The sequence below is a fragment of the Anoplopoma fimbria genome, chromosome 5, assembly GCF_027596085.1.
Source record: "Anoplopoma fimbria isolate UVic2021 breed Golden Eagle Sablefish chromosome 5, Afim_UVic_2022, whole genome shotgun sequence".
Classification (NCBI taxonomy): domain Eukaryota; kingdom Metazoa; phylum Chordata; class Actinopteri; order Perciformes; family Anoplopomatidae; genus Anoplopoma; species Anoplopoma fimbria.
In genome coordinates, this window is record NC_072453.1 from 15,807,946 (window position 1) to 15,828,872 (window position 20,927).

Genomic DNA, 20,927 nt, shown 5'->3' on the forward strand with positions numbered 1-20,927 from the left:
AATCTCTCTAACGTATTGATTTTTTGAATGTTGCATAATAAAATGTGCCATCAAGACAAGACGCCAGTCTACGAGGTAATCTGGTAATCTCTGTGTGTTGGTACACAACGGATTGAAACACACATTTCTCAGTTTCATTACTTTCATGCGTCCTTTCTCTGGCGCTACTGCTCTTTCAGGCTCGATTTATAATTTACTGAAGTCTTTAAATGACAAAAAACATTTGAGGCAATTCCGTCCTGGTCCTGAGCAGCAGATGAGGTTTTGTGTTTTCAGTTGATGTGTTCAAACAAAGCGGTCTTGTGTGTCTTCTCCTGTTTCCAGAGAGAACGTTGATAATCTCATCTATGGAAGTGTAACCAAACCTGCCAGTATGGCTCCGGAGCATTAAGGCTTCCGTTTAGATCGACTGGCAGAAGTCTGTGATGCAGTGAGTGTTGCCGTAGTCGTACGTAACTCGTTCCCATCATCACCTTTACAAAACCCACAGGTGTGTTTGTGTAATACTGATCTAGTAAGAGAAGAATTACCACAATTTAAAAACTCACTTAAAGATAAACGTTCTACACCCAAAACTTTACTTAAATAAAAATGCATTGTGTGTAAAGTATGAACAGCTAATTATACTTAAAGTAACAGTGCAGGTAGTGAGGAAACTTTGTACTTATCTGTGTCATATTTTGAATACATTCAGTATGGCGTATTCCTCCCACACTGCTCGTACTGTTAATACTGTTCATACTGCATATATCATAGCGTATTCATAGCTACCCCGTACTGTTTATTCTTCATTTTATTTATTCTACATATTACTGTGTATTCTGTATATTATTTTGCACTTTTACTGCTTTTTTCACTTTTGGTTACATGCTTATAACTGACAACAGTAATGCAGCACACTAACAAATGTGTAATTATCAAAATGATGTTCCAGGTTATTCTCCATATAGCTTTATGGCTATTTGGGGTAATAGTATTAATAATAATAGTATTAAAATTGTATTTGTAAATATTTGTGATGCCCTTAGCATATACCTATACCGCCTAGGGTAAAACTAAATCTCCCTCCATGTAGTGGTAGTAGAAGTAGCATAAACTGGAGTCTCAAGTTAATAACAACTACACCAACATTGTAGGTAAGTAGGCCGCAGAACTTGATTAAATGTAGTTGTTTATACATTGACAATTAGATATCAACTGTGAGAACACTTTTAAAGACTTTCTTTTGCAATTTACTTCTTACTTTTTATCTTGCAACATAAATGAGGGGTTTTAATACTCTCTTTATGCAGTTGAAGCTTCGGTTTCTACAGCCACCAGGTAACACTCACTTGTATTCTTATGAACGCATCTCGCTCCTACTGTGAGTGAATCCAGTTCACAGTATGTCATGTGATCCTTGCGGGGGATAAAAGGTTTTCAATGCGATCCCCTGCAGCCAGAGGATGGAGCTGTTTTCCAACACTTAGGGTCTCCAGATATAAAGTAGAGTCATCTTATGGCCATCAACTCTTTGTCTTCTGTAAGGAAACCATCAGCAGCTTCAAGCCTTTGCACTGTTTGACATGTTTTAAGAAGCCTCAAATTAGAAGTAGCGAGCTTTGCTCTCTCTTAACGTAATGACTGTAGATTAGAAGGGGATCTAGTGCTCAGACAATCATTATTTTCCAGACAAGGTAGAAACAATCCCAAGTGTTATAGTTTCCCCGATCTTGCCCTTATCTAAACAACACACTAGTTGTCATGTGCAAATATAATATGTCATGTGCAGAAACTGAGACTTTGAAAAACTTTGACAATGAAAGTAAAAACATCGTAATTCAACGTAATCTGGGCTTTTGAAGAATTACCCAACATTGACATTCTTGCCTGGTGATATTGTTGGTTCCAAAGCACTAAATTATAGGCCGACCTCGCTGGCAGCCTTTCTTGGTGTCAATGGCTCTTGTAATCGCTTCAATGATTCATGAGGATTCAATCTCAGTCAATCAACAACAAAATACGTATGTGTTTACACGTAAACATAAAACATATTTATGTATGTAAGTAAAGTGTAAAGAAATGTTCTGCCGCTTTATATTTCTACTCCGCTACATTTCAATATTATTCTTTTTACCCCATTACAATTATTTGATAACTTAAATGACTTTGCATGTTATGATGAATAATAGAAAATATTAAAAAAACAAAAAAATGATGTATGTGTAATATCACACTGTAATATATAAACACACACACACACACACACACACACACATTAAAGGGATTTAATATTAATGCATCAATAATTATAATGTAATAATATAATATACTTTAGTCTGAAATGGGCCAAATTTGCAAAGCAAGTATTTAGACCTTTGGTACAAATACTTTTGTACGTTGACTTCAGTATGAAATTTGAATATATGACTTTTACTTCCCAACCAGAGTATTACTGCTTTTACATCTGCGCTAGATCTGAGTACTAAGGTGAGAACAACCTTTGCACTTAATGTTGTTCATCATTTTGCCTTAGTTACTTTGTGTAGTCTTTTATTGAAGAAGCCCTGAGCTTAAAGTAAAGGGTCTTCTGGTGAAAGACTGGCACTGCCACTTTCTGCTAAGCTGGTATGAGTCTCTCTCCCTCCCCCTCATGAACATCATGTTCAAATACTAATCACAACCGTCATTGCCAGGAACAGCAGGCTGGGTGGGGTTAAGGACAGCCATAACTGTAAGTGACTTTGGACTTACAGTTAGCAAGAGGACACAGAGGCCATAATTGCACCTTTGTTGACTCACGACAACATATTCATAAAACCTGCCAGTGACAAAAAATGTAGCCGTAGATGCCTTAATATCCAGGAATAAAGCATGAATCTGCTCTGAAACAAACTCTTTAAAAAGATGTGATAATAAGCTGAACCCCAGTTACACAATAAAAAAAATCACTTCTGGATAAATTGACAATTAATAAAAGGTTGTGAGGAAAATGTGATAATTGTTGGGTGAAGAGTAATGCATATCATTTTAAATGACAGAATCTTATATTCCATAAAGGCTTTAAGGATTTAAATAATGTATTTATATATTTAAACAATATATCTTTATTTTATATACATATGTTATTCAATAGTTTGACATACAGATAAAAAAAAGTATTGTGTGTTTCTCAGTTAATTGTAATTGAAAACTTTAGACCTATTTCTACGGATTTAACTGTTGTTTAACTAAGCAAAGAGTGAGAGGAGGTTCCAATCCAGACATTTTTCAAAAGAATTCTAAAATGATTAGTAGTATTATTTTACATTCATGTGGAAGCCCCACATTTTTTTTTTTTGTTTATCTATAAACCCATTAGTTGTTTTGGTTCAGCACCCATGGAAACCAGTGCGTGAACTATTCCCCCTTTATTTAAAACATACCTGTTTTTATCTTTATGCTGAGACATTATCACGTAACCTGATGACGCTGAAGTGGCGCAACCTGTGTTAATTCAGATATGCTCTTGGGATCAAAAGTCAACTTGGAGATAATATCATTTTACTGGTGGTGATGGAATGATAGCTCAGTTCTCATTAAACTTTAAAAAAAATCATTTTAAAACATTACTTCAGACTTGCAATCTTAAGGTGAAGTTGTAAAACACATCTTGGTTTCCCAAATGTTCCAACTATCAACTTGATGTCTTGTCAACCCTATTTTTTAGCTGTTAAACAGTTTAACAAGATCTTAATGTCGCACATCATATGACGTCTCTGTATCAAAGGTCACATTTTCCTTCATTCCACCCAGTTTTATTGGCCACCTAGTTTCCGATAAGACAGCTCTAAGTGGGTTGAATCATTTTCTGTCATAAATTCATAAAATGACGAGGAAGGTAATCTTTGTCCCTCCCATTCATTTAGCCCTCTAAAAATAACATATGAAGTCAGAGGCCAAGATTTACAAAAAGTACCATCTGCTCCAGAAAGAAGCTGACAATTGTCTTCGTATTTAAGCAAGTAAACATGCGTTGAAATTACAGTGAAGTAGTATTTTAGTTTTTGGCTCTTTTTCTCCAAATATTTAACATGTTCTCAGCTCTGGAGATAAGTTCAGACAGGAAACATGTACGCAGTGATGGGCAGTAATTATTACATTTCAGACACTGCAAAATTGAATTACAAAATAAATGTTGTTGTCATCAGTTACAGTTACTGAGAAAAATATTTCATAAATAACAGTTACTAATGAAAATGTAGGGGGTTACATCGGAATACGTTATTTTTGATTAAAACTGGTGATAATTCTAAGTCCGTCAGCTTGACTTGAGTTGACATTTGCTCTTTGTATAGGTTGATCCAGGCACATTGCACATGCAGAAGACGAGTTACCTATTTATTTATTCTCATCATTGACTTCTTACTGGCAGAAGTCAAGTTTACTTTTTGCATTTCTCCTCAACTGTGGTTTTAGACCGACTGTGCTTTCATGAACCACTCCACAACAGTGTGCTGCTCAGAGTAAAGAGTAAGGAAACAGAAATAAACCACTTAGAGAGAAGTTTGTGGTTATAACACTGAGAGCAAACATGTTCATGTGACAATTTGTTAACAAGGTGGGAGGAATGTGAACAGGTTCAATACATGTCTATGAAATATTGTGTCAAAAATATGATTAATGAAACCTAGAATAAGCGAGAGCTCTAAACAGCATCAATTAAAAACCTTTCTAGTGCCAGATCATTTGTGAAATACGTGACCTGTTGTGAAAAAAGAACTGATGTGTGTCCATCTCAGGTGTAGAATTGCAAAGCAGCCATTGTCGGTATTTAAACGCTTTTGAGCAAAAATGCAATTCAAGAAAAACTATAGATATGTACTGTGTCTAATAATCTGTTTGCACCTAATGGGAAGCTTTGAGTGTTGGTTATGTTGGAGGAAAGACATCTGCTTTAGTTTATTTTTCATATCATTTACATTTAAGCACTATTAAGCATTATTGATTTAAATATCTCTTGTGGCACTACATATGGAAAACATTGTTTTCATAGTGTTGGCCAATGATAGCAGCACTAGCTCCAAAAGTCGCTTAATCTAGCGAGAAAGTCGCAACACTTACTCTTCAGGCCTCGCTCCTAAGCCACTCCCCTAAAATGATCATTATGACTGTGATTCGCAATGATTGCACTGGCAGAATAATAATCTTTGAAGAATTGCCAAACCTAGCTTTAACTAAAATTACATTTTCAATGATCCAAAATGTTCCCAAACTGTTTTTTTACGAAAGCAATGAGGATGTTATTTTAGCATTTTCTTTAGTGTATTTTTCAGGATGGTTCCTGATAATTCAGTAAGTGGTTTCTGAGGTACTTTAATGCTACACTTCCCAAAGATGATTTGTCAAACAAACATCATGACTAACGCTTATTTAGATTTTCTCTCAATGACAATCGTCAGCAGGTTGTGTTCGTGATAGCCCCTTCTTTATATAGCTCCTATATCTGACTCAATTTCTGGACATAAACAGAGACAAACAAACAGAAACAGATCTATGTCATGGAAGTTTTATGAACAGATAAATGGCTTGTTTGAAAGCAGGACCTCAGAGTCTTCTTTTCGGGGCAGGACATGTACTTTAGCACACAGTGCCGCCCTTGGAGGAGTGGCTAATGATTAAAACTGCCAGTTGAGCACACCTGAGCCCTAAAGCGTCGTAGACTCATAGCCCTGTCTTGGTTTCTTGCTTGTGGGGAAGTTTTGTCAGCAAGATATTTTCCGATGGCTCGAGAATTTAAACAGCTCTTTGTCCTTTGGCTAGTTGTGGCCTATCTTGGTAAGTGGCCAGATTTTTTTATATTTACTCTAAATCCTAAACATAAATAAATAAAAACGTTGTCAGTCGGAAGTCTCTGATACGTGGAATAGGGGAATATCAGGTTCATTTCACAAATGAGGGAAATATGTCTGTCTTTTAGCCCATTTTTTGGGGGTTTGAATAAGTTGCTACCCAAAGCAGAGATATTTTCATCCCACAGCATCTGTTTGAAAATTCATTTATTAAATAGTAGTGGAAATAAAAAAAGATTTGTCGTATTGTATGGTTTATTAAATCTAAATCCAGTTATAGCCTTGGTAGTGAAAAATGGAAAGGGATGATGAGTGATGACTGAGGGCTGAACATTGTTCCTTATATCAGTGTACCCGTTCTCTCAACAGCCTGTTGTTTTCATAATTTATGTCTTTTATCTCAGTTCTGTTTCAAATTTAAAATCTAGACATCCAGTTAGTCAGACATCAATAGTTAAAATGAAGGCTCATTTCCATAATTGCTTCAACCTTGGCCAAACAACCATTTATTGTTTTTACCTCCCTCAGGATTGGTTCTTTGCTCACACAATCAACTGTTAATATTTAACTATTGCGTTGATACAAACAATCTGACTTTACCTTATGACCCTGTTGTTACCTTACCATCCTTTAGGAGTCTTTTTCAATAAGGAAGTCTCTTTGTTCCCCTTACACCCTCCAGTCTGGTTAATGCTTTATATGTTTGAAACCTTAATGAGTATTATGATGCCAAAACGGGAACAGTAATTTTTATTTTTTTGGACTCATATGAATGGACCTAATTAGTGTGAAAGACCTTATTATGCTTTGGTCTATATGAAATTGGCATACATAAAAAGGAACATTATGTATTGCATTTCAATTCATGTCGTTGTTTGATATGTTTTCAATAAGACATTTCCTTACTTCCTCAATATAAATGTGACAAACTGCTCAGAAATCATTCACTTTTAGTTTGGTTGTTATTTGGAGTTAGCTCACACTAATAAAATGTTTCTAAATGTGTCATTGAACTGACACTTTTGTATCTGAGAACCTGAATTGCTTCTGAATCCCTGTTTATAACACAATGTAAATAATAATAATAATAATCACTTACTCACTGACTCAGCGTCAATGTATGCAACATTGGACTGTTAACACCAGTAACTATTGAAGCCACTAACCTAATGATCCAATTATATTAACTTTAATAACAATGAAACCACAATGCTTGGCCTTTCAAATAGTGAACAGCTGGAACTTTAAGCTGCAATTCTCTTTGCTATGATTAGTCATTTTAAACTCCAGGTAAAGGAAAAGCAATGCCTGTAAACCAAGTGCCTGAACTGGACCAAAAAAGGTGCCAGTTCAACAGATTTAAATTGACAATGGCTAAAAATAAAAAAGGCATTGAGGGCTGTTTTCTCATCATTTAGCTTCAGAGACGCGGATACAGAGACGCGGATGCACAGTTGTTTGGTGGACCTAGATTTCACTAGGTTGCAATATTTTTATTTGTCGTTTCCTCGCTCCTCGATCCTCGCTTGAACCGGAAGTGAGGAGCGAGGAGCGAGGAAGGATAAGATAAGATAAGATAAGATAATCCTTTATTAGTCCTGCAGCGGGGAAATTTACAGGATTACAGCAGCATAGAGGATAGTGCAAAACAAGAGACATAGTAAGAATAAAACAATATCAAAAATAAGTATTATAAATAAGCAAATGAGCAATACAAAAAAGCAGTAAAAAACAGTAAAGAATCCACAGTAACTAAAATATTATATATACAGACAGAGACTATTATAACTATTGTGTTGCACAGTGTATTAGTGTAAAATAAAATAAGATAATCCTTTATTAGTCCCGCAGCGGGGAAATTTACAGGATTACAGCAGCAAAGAGGATAGTGCAAAACAAGAGACATAGTAAGTAAAAATAAAATAAAAAACACAAGATCAAAATAAGTATTATAAATAAGCAAATGAGCAATAAAAACAGTAAAAACAGTAAGAACAGTAAGAACAGTAGAGATCCACAGTAAAAAATATATATACAGAGAGAGAGAGAGAGAGAGTTAAAGAGTTGGAGAATCTGTCTGTCTGTCAGTAGAAACACTTTTTACATAATTTATCTTCATTTCCATTCATTCATGTGAGGCTGATAATTCCTGAGTGTCAGGTTGGATGAGTTATGTAATTCCAATTTACCCATAAACATTGAGCCTAATCAATTAATTCAAGTGTTTAGGAGAAAACATAATCATATTCTGGATTATTTAATAATGACATCACAATCCCAATTTCAAAACATACAGACGTTAATAGTTAATAAATAAGACAAACGCATTTCGCCGGTACAAATCGGTCCTGCGCTTATTAATATTAGTACAGTGATAATGTGTGCAGACATAAAATCAAAAGTCTCTCCAGCTGTTAAAGGCGACTGTCAGTCGCTGGCCGCCAGCATCAGAAACAGACGTCGCTTCATGTGACGCTAAAGAGGAAAGGATGTCTCATGTCTCTTAAAACACATTTCCTCGTTTCCTCTCTCCTCGCCTGGTTTCCTTGCATCTCTCCATGCATCCCTGGTGGGCGGGACTAAGACGCAAGGAAAGGACGCAAGTGAGGGAATCGAGGAGGCAATTTAAGAGACTTGGGATGTACCCCCTGATATTCTTTCCTTAACTGTAACCAGTCCTCATGCCTGAACCCAACCAACACAACCAACAAAGACAACAGGTATAAGCCAGTCAGAGTAGGGTGGATCATAACTTTGACATCCTAGGAAAAAAGATTTGGTCAACAGCAGGTGGCAGTAGGCAATAAAAAGTAAGGGTACTTGCTGGTACTCAGCCCATTTCAGGCACTGTGTAGACCCATAATTCATGCTGCTGTAACGTAAAGATGTGTATGTTTCTATCTCGGCATATCATTTCATGACGATATGGTGGCTGGCTTTAGCTGTTGCTTATAATTTGATGGAGATAAGCATACAACTTTATTATCAAGCAGGGTGAAATCGATAGTCACTCTCTCTCTCTCCCTACTCATAAATCCTTCATTTTTTCGTCCCGTAACTCATGTGATCTCATAAATGGGGAAATCTGTTCAATAGATTGTTTTGGTAGTATTGATTGTCTTTGTCGTCTAATTTGTTTGTCATTTCAAAGTTAGCTGTAGTGAACATTTTGGCAATCAGCAGGTTATCATTTACTAACTGCTAGATTTGTAACGCTTTAACCACAACAGGTAGTCCGACAGCAGCTGAAACTGAAATAGAACGAGCTGTGACTGCTGCAACTGGAGCACCTCCAACACCAGGTGTGACTGCTGCAACTGGAGCACCTCCAACACCAGGTGCGACTGCTGCAACTGGAGCTGCAACTGGAGCACCTCCAACACCAGGTGTGACTGCTGCAACTGGAGCACCTCCAACACCAGGTGGGACTGCTGCAACTGGAGCACCTCCAACACCAGGTGTGACTGCTGCAACTGGAGCACCTCCAACACCAGGTGGGACTGCTGCAACTGGAGCACCTCCAACACCAGGTGTGACTGCTGCAACTGGAGCACCTCCAACACCAGGTGTGACTGCTGCAACTGGAGCACCTCCAACACCAGGTGTGACTGCTGCAACTGGAGCACCTCCAACACCAGGTGTGACTGCTGCAACTGGAGCACCTCCAACACCAGGTGTGACTGCTGCAACTGGAGCACCTCCAACACCAGGTGGGACTGCTGCAACTGGAGCACCTCCAACACCAGGTGGGACTGCTGCAACTGGAGCACCTCCAACACTGCAGGTCCAACACCAGGTGGGACTGCTGCAACTGGAGCACCTCCAACACCAGGTGTGACTGCTGCAACTGGAGCACCTACAACAACAACCCCAGTTCCTACAACCACAAATTCCATCTGTTAAAACTGATATTTCCTCTGTATCCATGATGTCATTGTTTTTAGATACTCACACAATTCTGTAACCGCTTATATCGTTGTGTGCATGTTGTTTTTTTCCTTCTTTTGACTTTAAAGGGCCTTGTGATGGCGTCCCATGCAAAGATGGGAGCATCTGTGAGCCTCGTAACGGAAACAACTTTTTTTGCTCGTGTTTGGCTGGTGATAACTATAATTATATCAGCCAAAGATGTGAGAGTGGTGAGTATTCGTTTGCGTACCACAATGAGATTGTTACTCCATGGGAAAGTGATTTAAGTAATTATCATACCAAAGTGTAGGCCTGTATGTATCTGTGGGATTTAGAAACACCTTGTTACACAGGTGTAGTGTTACTGTAGTCGATCATTTGTAATTAGCTCAGATTCATTGAAGTGTATCTACCAGTGCCTCTTCATGAATGCGTTACAGTTTCTCTAATCAATCCGAAAAAAAACATTAAAAACAGTTGGGACAATATCTTGGACAGGAACAGTTTCATCTTAAAGTCCCGTCATTACTTTGCAGTTGCCAGGCAAGCAGAGAGGATGTCATACTAGCTGTCTTAAGTCTAAGTGTAGCCTTTATTTATTGGACAGATATGAGAGTGGGTTTTTCCTCTCTATTTATCAGAAGAAAGGGAATCTTCCAAATTGTTAAGATATTATTTTAAATGAAAAGTGTATGTAAAACTTCCCTAAGATGATATTTTCTTTTTTAAGCCAAAGTTTTCCCTGGAAAACTAAACCTGCCTGGCTCAGAATACACTCAAAAAATGACTGATAAGACATCAAAAGAGTTTCTAGAGTTTTCGGGGGTCATTTCTGATGAGGTAAGCATAAGTTCTCCCCTCTTTTTATGTGGCTTTTATTTATTTTTAAATAAAGTTTTTTTCAGGTAATGCACACCCATTGCTTATATGTTTTTTTATATTCCAGATCTTCTTTACCAGAAGTGATAAATATATTTAATAATAATACATTTTATTTGTATAAAGCGCTTTAAAAGGACAAAAACAGTGTAACAACGACGACTATGCAAAAGGACAAAAATAGGGGGGCGGGCAGTAATGAAGACCCATCCCTGCAGGATATCTGCACATATTTAATTTACACAATACACAATATCCATCAAATGCAGGAGTGAAATTGATTTTAAGGTGCTGTGCATTCACAATCAGATGATGTCATAAACAAAATTGTGTTTCTTTCCCCTAAAACACAGTTGGATGCTGTTTTCAAAGGAACTGATGGTTACTATAACTCTACAGTGCTGGAACTTAGTGAGCTGTAAGTCACAATGTTTTTTAACATCTGTCTGTCAATCTAGAACCTACAGCACACTTACAGCATATTGCACTTAATTAATGCAGAATATTATCATGATTAAGTGGGATGTTTTGTCTATATAGGTCCTCTAAAGACGGTAAAGTTTGGGCTACACCAAAGAAGGGGGTCAGTGCAATTGTAGAGATGATCTTCAGTCCAAATACTGATATCAAAACAGATCAACTTACACAGATGGTGAAAGAAGCCACCACATGTACTGATGGCTGTCTCCTGGCAGGTGCAACTTTTGTTGGTAAGTTTGTCTATAAAGTATATGCATCAGTTCTTTATCTTATTTGAAGGATGAATTGTATGTAGATAATACTCAAACAAGGCTTGTGTTGTGTTCAAAATGCTGTATACTATATCTGCAGCACTGTCTGAATTGAATTCATTGATTATTCTGTCAAATATAATATTTTTTAAGCTTTAATGCTGTGGATTCATAATGGACATTTACTGTACAATGTTCTTTCAAGCGACTCAAAAGGAATCCAATAGCATGCTTGGTCACACTTTGGATCATTTTCAACCATCCAGCACAATACATTTTATAAATAATCATTATTAAATTATCTGTCATTAGTTTAGTTTAGTTGTTGTGGAGTGTATTTGAATTTCCTTCAACAGGTTTTGTTGCTTTGATCAAATAGGTATTTTTAACAGCAGACTTTGTGGCCTATCATTATTTAACATATTGCAGTCTTTTGGTTAAGATGACCAAAGGCCATACTTCTAAAACGTTAGTTATGCATTTTGAAATGCAAAGCCCTGTATTCCAAGGCCCTCTATCATTGTACATAAAGTGATCTTTGTGCAGTGTACATTCAGTATCATTCAGCCAATATTGTATAACTGATAATGCCATCTCTCAACTGCTATCAGCATACTTAACATTCATATCAGTTCAAATCATGTGGTTATTTTTTATTTTGTACCTCTGTACTTATTTGAGTTAGGAGTACTGACTCTGTCCTCTTTCCCCCCCCCCTTAATCTAAAGATACAGACCTGTGTAAGAAGGAGCCCTGTGATCAGGAGTCTACAAAATGCCATTCGGAAGATGGATCTTTTGAATGTACCTGTCTAGAGGGTTACGTTAAGACGAATTTCAGTAGCAGAATGTGCATTGGTAAGGGCGTTTTGTTATTGCGAAAGAGATAAAGAGTGTGTGTGTTATAATAACCTTACTTTATCTAAAGAGCAATTTATCTCAACCTTTTCTACCAGCGTGTCCTAGCGGTCAACAAGCTGATGACTCCGGAAAATGTTCCGAGTAAGTTTAAATGTCAAATCGTGTTCTTAAAATATAAAAATGTGTGTCTATCTAATTATCGGTCTAATTGTGTTTGACACACTTCATGCATTTTATAGCAAGGAGGGAAAAGATGAGAGGCCCTGTAAATATGACCTGTATCTATAGAGAGCCTGGTTATCAATGAGATCATAAAATGAATCATTCTTCCTGTCTTTCAGCTGTCCCTTTGGTTATTCCGGTTTAAACTGCAAGGAATGTGAGTATACAGTTTGAAGGGGTTTTTAAAGTAAAGGCAAAAACAAAGAAAAATCATTATTTGATAAAAGGGATACAAAGTTGTTGACCATTCACATTAAACAGATTCGATTTGCTACTTTATGAGGGATGGAAGGTAACATAACCAATCAACTAATCCAAATCTCCCCCAATACAGTAACATTCCTTCCTTAAATCATGGTCATATGGAGCTCCTGGCAGATGCCAATGCTGTATGTAGTGGGGAAACATGTCCAGTGGTTTTTGCAAATATTTTTTTCTTTATGGAAATTGTTTTTGCTGTAACATGATTACCTTGCCAACAGAAGGCAAGAATTTGTGCGCAAGCCTTCTGTGATATTATGAAATGCTGAAATTTAATTCCCTTGAGGCAATTTATTAGATATCACACCGCTCCCTCTGGAGCAACAAAAGGCTTTGTAATTTTCACATGAAAAGTGTAAACAGACTTTGATGATTGGCCTTTATTGTGAAACACTTTATGAATTTTGTTTGAAAGGACAGATGTTAATAGCGTAGCCTTGTTATTGATGTCCTTGTCCTTGGGTTTTGTTAGCATGGAAGCTGTGGTTGGTCATCGTTGGCTCCGTGCTTGGGGGACTGCTGCTCATCACACTCATTCTTCTGCCTATAGTGGCATGCAAGTGAGTTTCTCATCTGTTCACTCACCCATTCATTATTGCCTCTGCCATTTCTTTGTCATGTTTCTCACGCTTCACATTAACTTTTATGTAACTCATCAGATTAATTATGAACCTTTTTTCTTACTGTAACAAGGTTGCCTGGTGTTTCAAACCTTACTTTTTTTTTTAAGATACACACACACATTTTGCAAATAATGTCATAAAAAAGACTATAATGTAGAAATGCAGATACAGAAACAGTAGCGAGTAATGTGTACTGTTGTGTTAGATCCTCAAAGAAGAGCTCCAAGAAGGACAAAAATGCTGACATGGGGAAGCCTTACGTCAGCCACCCTCCTGTCAAGCAACCATTGGTTAACAGCAGCTTTGCTAAAAGCCAGGCTCCCTCGTTTAATGTGCCAGCCAACGGGCTGTCAGCCTATGCCAATGCTGGGGTGCCTAGGATCCCAAGGGCCACAACCACAAACAGCTGGGACAGCAGAACCAACCTGGAGATGACTCCGAGTAACAGCCGACAAAACCTGGTCCCTGTGGGGAGGAACTCGGTGAGTATGTACAAAGAGAAGCAACTCTTGAGATTAAAAACTCAAGTTTCTAAAACGGTTTTAATTCATGGAACAGAAAGTAGAATGCTGAGCAGAAAATAAATTAAAATAATGAGCAGGGTAGGAGAAGAGAAAAATTAGGGATATGCATGCTTGGTGTTGCAATTTTCTGATGAAGAACCTCTCTATTCATTAGCGTTTCTACGACAACCATGATGACATGAACCAGTATGCCCAGGCTCAACCCCAGAACAGCCTCTATGCCCAGGCTCAACCCCAGAACAGCCTCTATGCCCAGGTTCGCCCCAAGAACAACCTCTATGCCAACAATCAACCTCAGATCAACCCGTATTCTCAGAGCCAAGGCCACAGCAACCCATACTACACGCAGGACAATGGAAGACAGTTCAATTAATGAGAAAGCACAAAGGTTTATCCTACAGTGACATTTGCCCAGATCAAAAGTTTTGGTGGAGACACCTCAGAATTCTTATTTTTCATCTTTTTTGCTCAGATAACTGAATACCATTAATACATTACAATGGTCCAAGATGTATAAACGGAAGCAAAATCGTTTTGTGCAATGGCTGAATAAATGTGCTGTAGTGAGAACTCTATTCTACTAATTATAAATAATCCCTGTCCTTTGTTATAGTTAAGGATATGAGATACAATGTAGCTTTGTTCAAAGGTTTCTATTAAATATTTTCATTATTGATCAATTTAAATATTATGCTCTTAAGAATGTCTAATTGTTAAATGGCATTGAAACCCAGAAATGATGAGTTGTTTGATATCATTCTTGCCCAGAATATGTCTTGCTTTTCTATGAATTTACAGGTAATCATTTTGTATGTAACATGTGTTATGTTTATGATGCACTCAGTTTTCTTTTAACAGATTATGATTAGTTATTCCTTCAAATAAGGTTGTGTTAGATCCCTCTATGTATTTTAGTATAATTTATGTAAAATGTTTATATTAAAATTGTTTGATGTTCTATTTTGTACAACTGAAAGTATATTTTGTTTATTTTAACCACTTTCATGTCCAAATGATACCAAACTGGTATTCAAGAGGAAAAAAGTAAGATAGTAATAGTTATATATAGTTATATATACCACCTATTGTATTAGTTTGTCCTTGTCACACATATCTATATGATTTTCAAAATAAAACGTGTATTAACTGGTACATTAAAACCTATTTTAAAATAAAGGGCTTTCCACTTCTTTTGATTTTTGATTCTGTCTAAAATGTTCTTTTCCTTTTGGGTGGGTCTCAGATCGCCATCTTGTGGGCCACAGATGATAAAATTATATTGATAATATATATTTTTTATCCTTACCGCTACTTAAATTTTTCTCTCCTTTTTTGTGATATTCTTTTTTTCCAGTTATTTTTAACGATTCTTGGAATTTTCTTAACAATAAAAAATGGGCCTTATATTTGAAAAGGTTTAGAACTCCTGGTCTATATCATCAGTGTAGAAGTGATTGAAGTGTGCAGTGCTGTCTTTTAATATTGCCACTGGAAGGCGCCAGAGTTTAACCAACAAAAGTAATTGTTCGAGTGATCGTCACACAGTGTGGTGCATTATGGTCTGTGTTTCCAAAGGCTTTAGGTGCCTAAGATTGACCAAACTGTTTATCTGCAGGTTAACTTTTAATGACGTATGGTCCAAAAGAAGGGAAAATGTTTTAAAGAAATAGACATTTAGAGTGTCCCTTTAAGATAGTCCAAATATATATTGTTTGACCAAATTGTGTGTTTTTCTAAATCACGGAATAGTCCACAAAGTCTACTATTTAAGTAAACTATTTTGGTGTGTAAAATGTAGTGGGTTACAGTTATCTCAAGAACAAGCCTAATCTGCAGTTATCAGGGCACTTGAGTTAAAAACATATCAAGAGTATCAGTTTTAAAAGCATTGTAACAAATTATTTCTCAGTAACATGCAAAAACAGATAAACAGTCAGAAGAAACAACTGATTTTAACCTCATTGGCTGGGAACTACACTGAATGTGTGTTCTAGGAAGTTAACATCTGATTTGTTGAATTGCTGATATACCCCTTGCCAGAGCAGACGGTCCAAATGTTTTTAATCTTTAACTGTAGCTCGTGACAAAGTCACACATCGTAAAATGCAATAAAGAAGCCAGTAGAGGCTGCTAACATTCAGTTTGTTTGATAAATGTAGCTCTGACAAATGTCTCAATACTGTGGCATTGATTTAAACAGGGTGGATCTCATATGGACCATGAATATATGCATGTGCATAAAATAAACGAAGTAATTAGAAAGATACAACATGTGGTCGCACAAAAAAAGGTTTCTATGTCCCATTTATATAAAAAAAAAAAGTAGTTACTACAACTCATTAATGAAGCACTGCTATTGTACAACAACCCCTTACCTTAAATGTTCTATCATTAGAATGATTCATTTTGTATTTGGTTTAATTCTTTAAACAGGTGTCACATATGCCCATCGTACCACTTTTGTCTCTATATACTACAATATATTAACTTGTTTGTACACTACGCTTTCAACTTTAATACATTCACATTTAAACTTTGTCCCTAACGGCCCTTTATAGGATATAAAGAACTGATGAAATGCTGGTGAAGGCACTCATTATCATTGTTCTCAAGAACTATATAGTGTGTATTAACACTGGTTTCAGCCACAGACAGTGTTAACTTCCTGCTGTGGTGTTACACAAAAATAAGTAGTTACGTTTTCTTGCTGATGTAGACAACATACCAACAGGTAAAAGTTAATCTTAGATGAAGTTTATGTAAAGGAGCCAGCCATAAAAAGCTGTATTACTCCATGTCATAGTATTTGTCTGCTGGTGGCCCAGGGTTATACATCTCCATCCCAAAGGCTGTATCTTCCCCAGGCTCATTAACAGACTAAGATTTAGCATGAGTGTACACACTTTGTCAAACTAACACCAAAGTTAAATTATGGGCCTTAAAGGTCTTCATCTTCTGTCTCTTCTACTGCTATCCCAAGGAATTCAACTTGCTCAAGGTAAGTGTATACTCTTGATTTTACAGCAATATGTTTTCTAGTCACAAATATGTGAAAGCCAAGTAATGAGAGAAGAATACAAATGCTTGGCAATGGTCAGTTGTGTTGTATTTTTGCATCATCAGAGTGTTATTCTCACCAAAATATTGAGTTTTAAGGGGTTTAATATTTCATAATTAGGATCATTTTTTATTTGCACAAAAATGCTCAGAGATTTGTGCTTATATGAAACTTGAATAGGTTGACATCCCAATAAATGATTACATGAATAAATCATGATACTATTAGCTATTTTGAATTATAAAAACTTAAACAATTGATCAAACGAATATAAATGTTGTGAAAATAATATGCTGTTTTAGCTTTGAAGTATGTAAAAAAAATATTATTGCTTTTGCAAGGTTTTCTGTAGTTATACATTTACAATTTCAAATACCAATTTTGAATTGTGCTTAATTCAAAATTACATTTTATAAAATACTGAAAAGTCTGATGAATCTCTCTGCTGTTTCAGACTTCAATGATTTATTTAAAATCATTGAATTTTTACTTCAAGGTCAGAGGAACGTACTGTTCACTCATGGTAAAGAATTAACCATACTTTAATGGCCGAATCACATGTTTGAAGGTTCAAATTTTGCACAGAGTGTGTCTACAGCTGTCATAAACATGGTAACTCATTTGTCAGGAAACAGTAAAAACACTTTTTCACCAAGCAACATGGACATTTGACATTGTATCTTAAAATATTATATGTGTTAATGGTTAATGATGAACGATGACAGTTTTAAATCCATAATTTGTGTGTGTGTGTGTGTGTGTGTGTGTGTGTGTGTGTGTGTGTGTGTGTGTGTGTGTGTGTGTGTGTGTGTGTGTGTGTGTGTGTGTGTGTGTGTGTGTGTGTGTGCAGGAAGTTGTGGCAGTGGCGAGTTTCAGTGTACTAGTGGACAATGCATCGACATAGATTGGAGATGTGATGGGACTAAAGACTGCACAGATGACTCAGATGAGCTGAGCTGTCGTGAGTATAACACCAAATCCCTGGAAACACAGATAGCACCAAACAAAACCGTTCCCTAAACCCAGTGTTTCTATTGATTTGATAAATTCACTACACAGACATATATGAATGACTGTGTGATTATCTGTTAACCGGGTAAATACAATTTGCCAGGTAAAAAGGCAACAAAGAGAAGAGTTGTACAGAAGCAGAAAGCCATGCCTCAACACAGCACTATTATTTATGTGATAACACTTCAATTGTTTTGTTCTTTGTTGCAGCACCTCCATCATGCACCTCGCAGGAATTTAAGTGTGTGACTAGTGGTGAATGCATCTCTTTGGGATTTGTCTGTGATGGAGAGGAAGACTGCATCGATGGTTCAGATGAAAAAAGAACCTGTGGTATGTAAAGGGGTTGTTTATTAGATGTTGTTAACAATGAGACACTGACAAAACTTATAAGTCATGAAAATTTGCTTAAAGTAGAGAATGGAAACAGCTTAAGTAACATTACAAAAGACAAAAAGCTGCATTCTTGCGCAGCAATGAAGAGAAAAACCACTAGATGGCCACATTAACTCACTATAAAATGTGAACATTTTTAATAGGAGTCAAAATTATAGAAATTATAAAAGAAAAAAAAAATGTATGGAATCTAAATTAAACATGTAAGGCTTGTGAATAAACTTTATTTATCTAATGTGAACAAAACCATACTTTTAATAGGAAAACAATGTCAAAACTTCATGTGATATTTCCTTTTAGTGGTTTGGTATTAAACCGATTAATGTAGGGCACGGTTATATTGCGATTTCTTTGTTCCATTATTTTTTGTTCATTGCTCTTAATGTTAGAGTGAAAAAAGTATTCTAGAAAAACTAATTTGACTCATCATAACAAACTGCCCTTGCATTTTATAATCTGCATTCCAAATTGCGAGTCTATATTCTCTTTTATGCCTTTTAAACAAAACTCAACCGCGTGCTCTTGGATCAGGTGGACGGACCTGCAGCTCGGACCAGTTCACCTGTCAGGAGGGCCAGTGTGTCCCTGGCAAATACAGATGTGACCATGTTAAGGACTGTGTGGACAACTCTGATGAGAACAACTGCAGTAAGACTTTTACATCTACAGTGAAACTAAGGCTCTGTACTTTGATGTCAGTCAAAAATTCACAACACGATGTATGTCGGATAATTCCTTTACCCTTTTTATTTATATATGCTTATTATCTTTAATAAGTGGTTTTGATATGGATGTTTTCATTTGCATTATTGGGCAGGACATTTATCGTTCTTTTTAATAAATAGAACACACTTTCTTTTGCAGACTATCCACATTGCACTGAGAAGACGTGTGCCAATGGGGCCTGTTACAACCACTCTCAACACTGCAACGGACTGCAGGACTGCCGAGATGGCTCTGATGAATTCAACTGCAGTGAGTAGATGAGACCTACAGTGAGCCACATTGTTTAAATAGCAGTGATGGTTTTGTAGCTAATTAAGAGTAGCCTATATGTGTTCTCTTCTGTAATACTGGGGGAAAAAGTAGACAAACATCATGTTAAAATATAGTTTAAAAAAGGATTTCTGTGCCATGAATTGGTAAGAATAGAGCTGTGATGATGTAAGGTAATGGTTTTACTGGGATGAAAAATCCTGCCAGCAAATGAAACAGCCACATGGACCATATAGGACTTAAGTTGTTCTAATCTAGCTCACACATAATAATAAAGATTCATTATTATGTATATTGCATTCATTATTTTCCATGACATTTTCTATCGCAATTCACATTTTTCTTTCATCAGTCTGTTTGAATATTTGTTACAATGTTGGAGGGGGAATGTCACTTCCGGCCGCCATATTTGTTTTGTAAAGTTAGTTTGCTAAATTGCAACTAAAGGAAGGGTAAGAAAATCTTCAATATTGAGCAGCAGAGTGAATATTTTGAATTCCAGCTGGATATAATAATGGTGCAAGAATATGGGATTATACTTAATGTAGCCCTAAGTGTTGTCAAGTAATCTTAATTGTTTTGTTTGCTTCATTTTTACAAACTAAAGCTGTCTTTTGACAGTAGCTAGCGTAACCTGGCAGTAACGTTAATTTGAACGTTTGGTCAGCCAGCAAACTAGCATTGAAAAGGTTGTTCGGTTGTTCACAAACATTTTGACCACTTCTAAATTCGTACTGTGTTTTTATTTTCAGCGACACAGCACTGTCCCATCCACCAGTATCAGTGTACAAATGGCTACTGTATCCCACATTCCTTTGTGTGTGACCACTGGAATGACTGTGGGGACAACAGTGATGAGGAAGGCTGTGGTAAGGATGAAGTGGCTTAACATTTTAACAGATGTGTCTCATTTCAAGAGAACAGAGCTCATTGTGTTTTCCCCTGAAATGATTAACCTTTTTGTCTTAAACATAAAGGGTAGAACTGCAATCTCACTAAATCAAATTCAGTGTTTTTCTTAGGCAACAATTCAAAAATAACTTTATACTTTTCTACTGCTGGAAATTTTGCAACTGCAACTTTTGCGCAGCAAACAAGGCTTATCCATTAATATATTTATGGTTAAGAGGTGTGATTTTTTTCATGGCCATTTGATTGTCATGCCCCAGAGTTATATAATAATATTCACAAATATTAAATCCCACTCATAAAAAAATATTTTGTAAAAAGTGTGAGTTTTTAAATGTAAAATTTGGTAGAAAATCTGATCAAATCTGAGTCCTATCTATTTATTTTTAAGCATACCAGAGCTGTAGTGGCAGTGAGTTCACATGTTCCAGTGGCCGTTGTATTCCTCAGCGCTGGGTGTGTGACCAGTTCAATGACTGCGGGGACTACAGTGACGAGAGAGGATGTGGTAAGAAAATGGACTAACTGGAAATTCAGTATGAACATAAAGAGTTGTTATAGAACATGGCACAAGAGTGAGTCGTGTTGGTATAGCTGAGAAGTTTCATTCAGAAATATTAAAATCACTAGGTGAAACAAGTGACAAATAAATGCTTAAAGTAATGTAATAAATTATTTTGAAAAACATTCGAGCAGAAAAACATTTTTTTTTAAATTGTAAGACTAGTCAAGATAAGT

The 20,927-nt window shown here is 36.4% G+C and overlaps 2 protein-coding genes across 2 annotated transcripts in view; both read left to right on the forward strand.

The window, feature by feature from the left end:
* Positions 1–9,735: 9,735 nt before the first annotated feature.
* On the forward strand, positions 9,736–15,008 carry muc13b (mucin 13b, cell surface associated). Its single transcript, XM_054599516.1, has 11 exons — positions 9,736–9,740; positions 9,861–9,949; positions 10,450–10,559; positions 10,952–11,016; positions 11,139–11,308; positions 12,058–12,186; positions 12,285–12,330; positions 12,531–12,568; positions 13,145–13,232; positions 13,501–13,777; positions 13,974–15,008. Exons 1-11 carry the CDS (start codon positions 9,736–9,738, stop codon positions 14,190–14,192), a joined length of 1,236 nt encoding a protein of 411 aa, XP_054455491.1. The 3' UTR covers positions 14,193–15,008.
* Positions 15,009–16,750: 1,742 nt separating this feature from the next.
* The window catches only part of lrp2b (low density lipoprotein receptor-related protein 2b), a 41,431-nt gene continuing 37,254 nt past the window's right edge, over positions 16,751–20,927 (forward strand). The window contains 7 exon segments of the mRNA XM_054599517.1: positions 16,751–16,817; positions 17,728–17,838; positions 18,099–18,221; positions 18,816–18,932; positions 19,149–19,259; positions 20,033–20,149; positions 20,581–20,697. Coding sequence (XP_054455492.1) covers positions 16,751–16,817; positions 17,728–17,838; positions 18,099–18,221; positions 18,816–18,932; positions 19,149–19,259; positions 20,033–20,149; positions 20,581–20,697 — 763 coding nt within the window.

Excerpts from the sequence above, each read along its gene's own strand:
- muc13b (XM_054599516.1), top strand. Across the intron at positions 9,950-10,449 it reads CAGCCAAAGATGTGAGAGTG|CCAAAGTTTTCCCTGGAAAA; the intron begins GTGAGTATTCGT and ends TTCTTTTTTAAG. Across the intron at positions 10,560-10,951 it reads CGGGGGTCATTTCTGATGAG|TTGGATGCTGTTTTCAAAGG; the intron begins GTAAGCATAAGT and ends CCTAAAACACAG.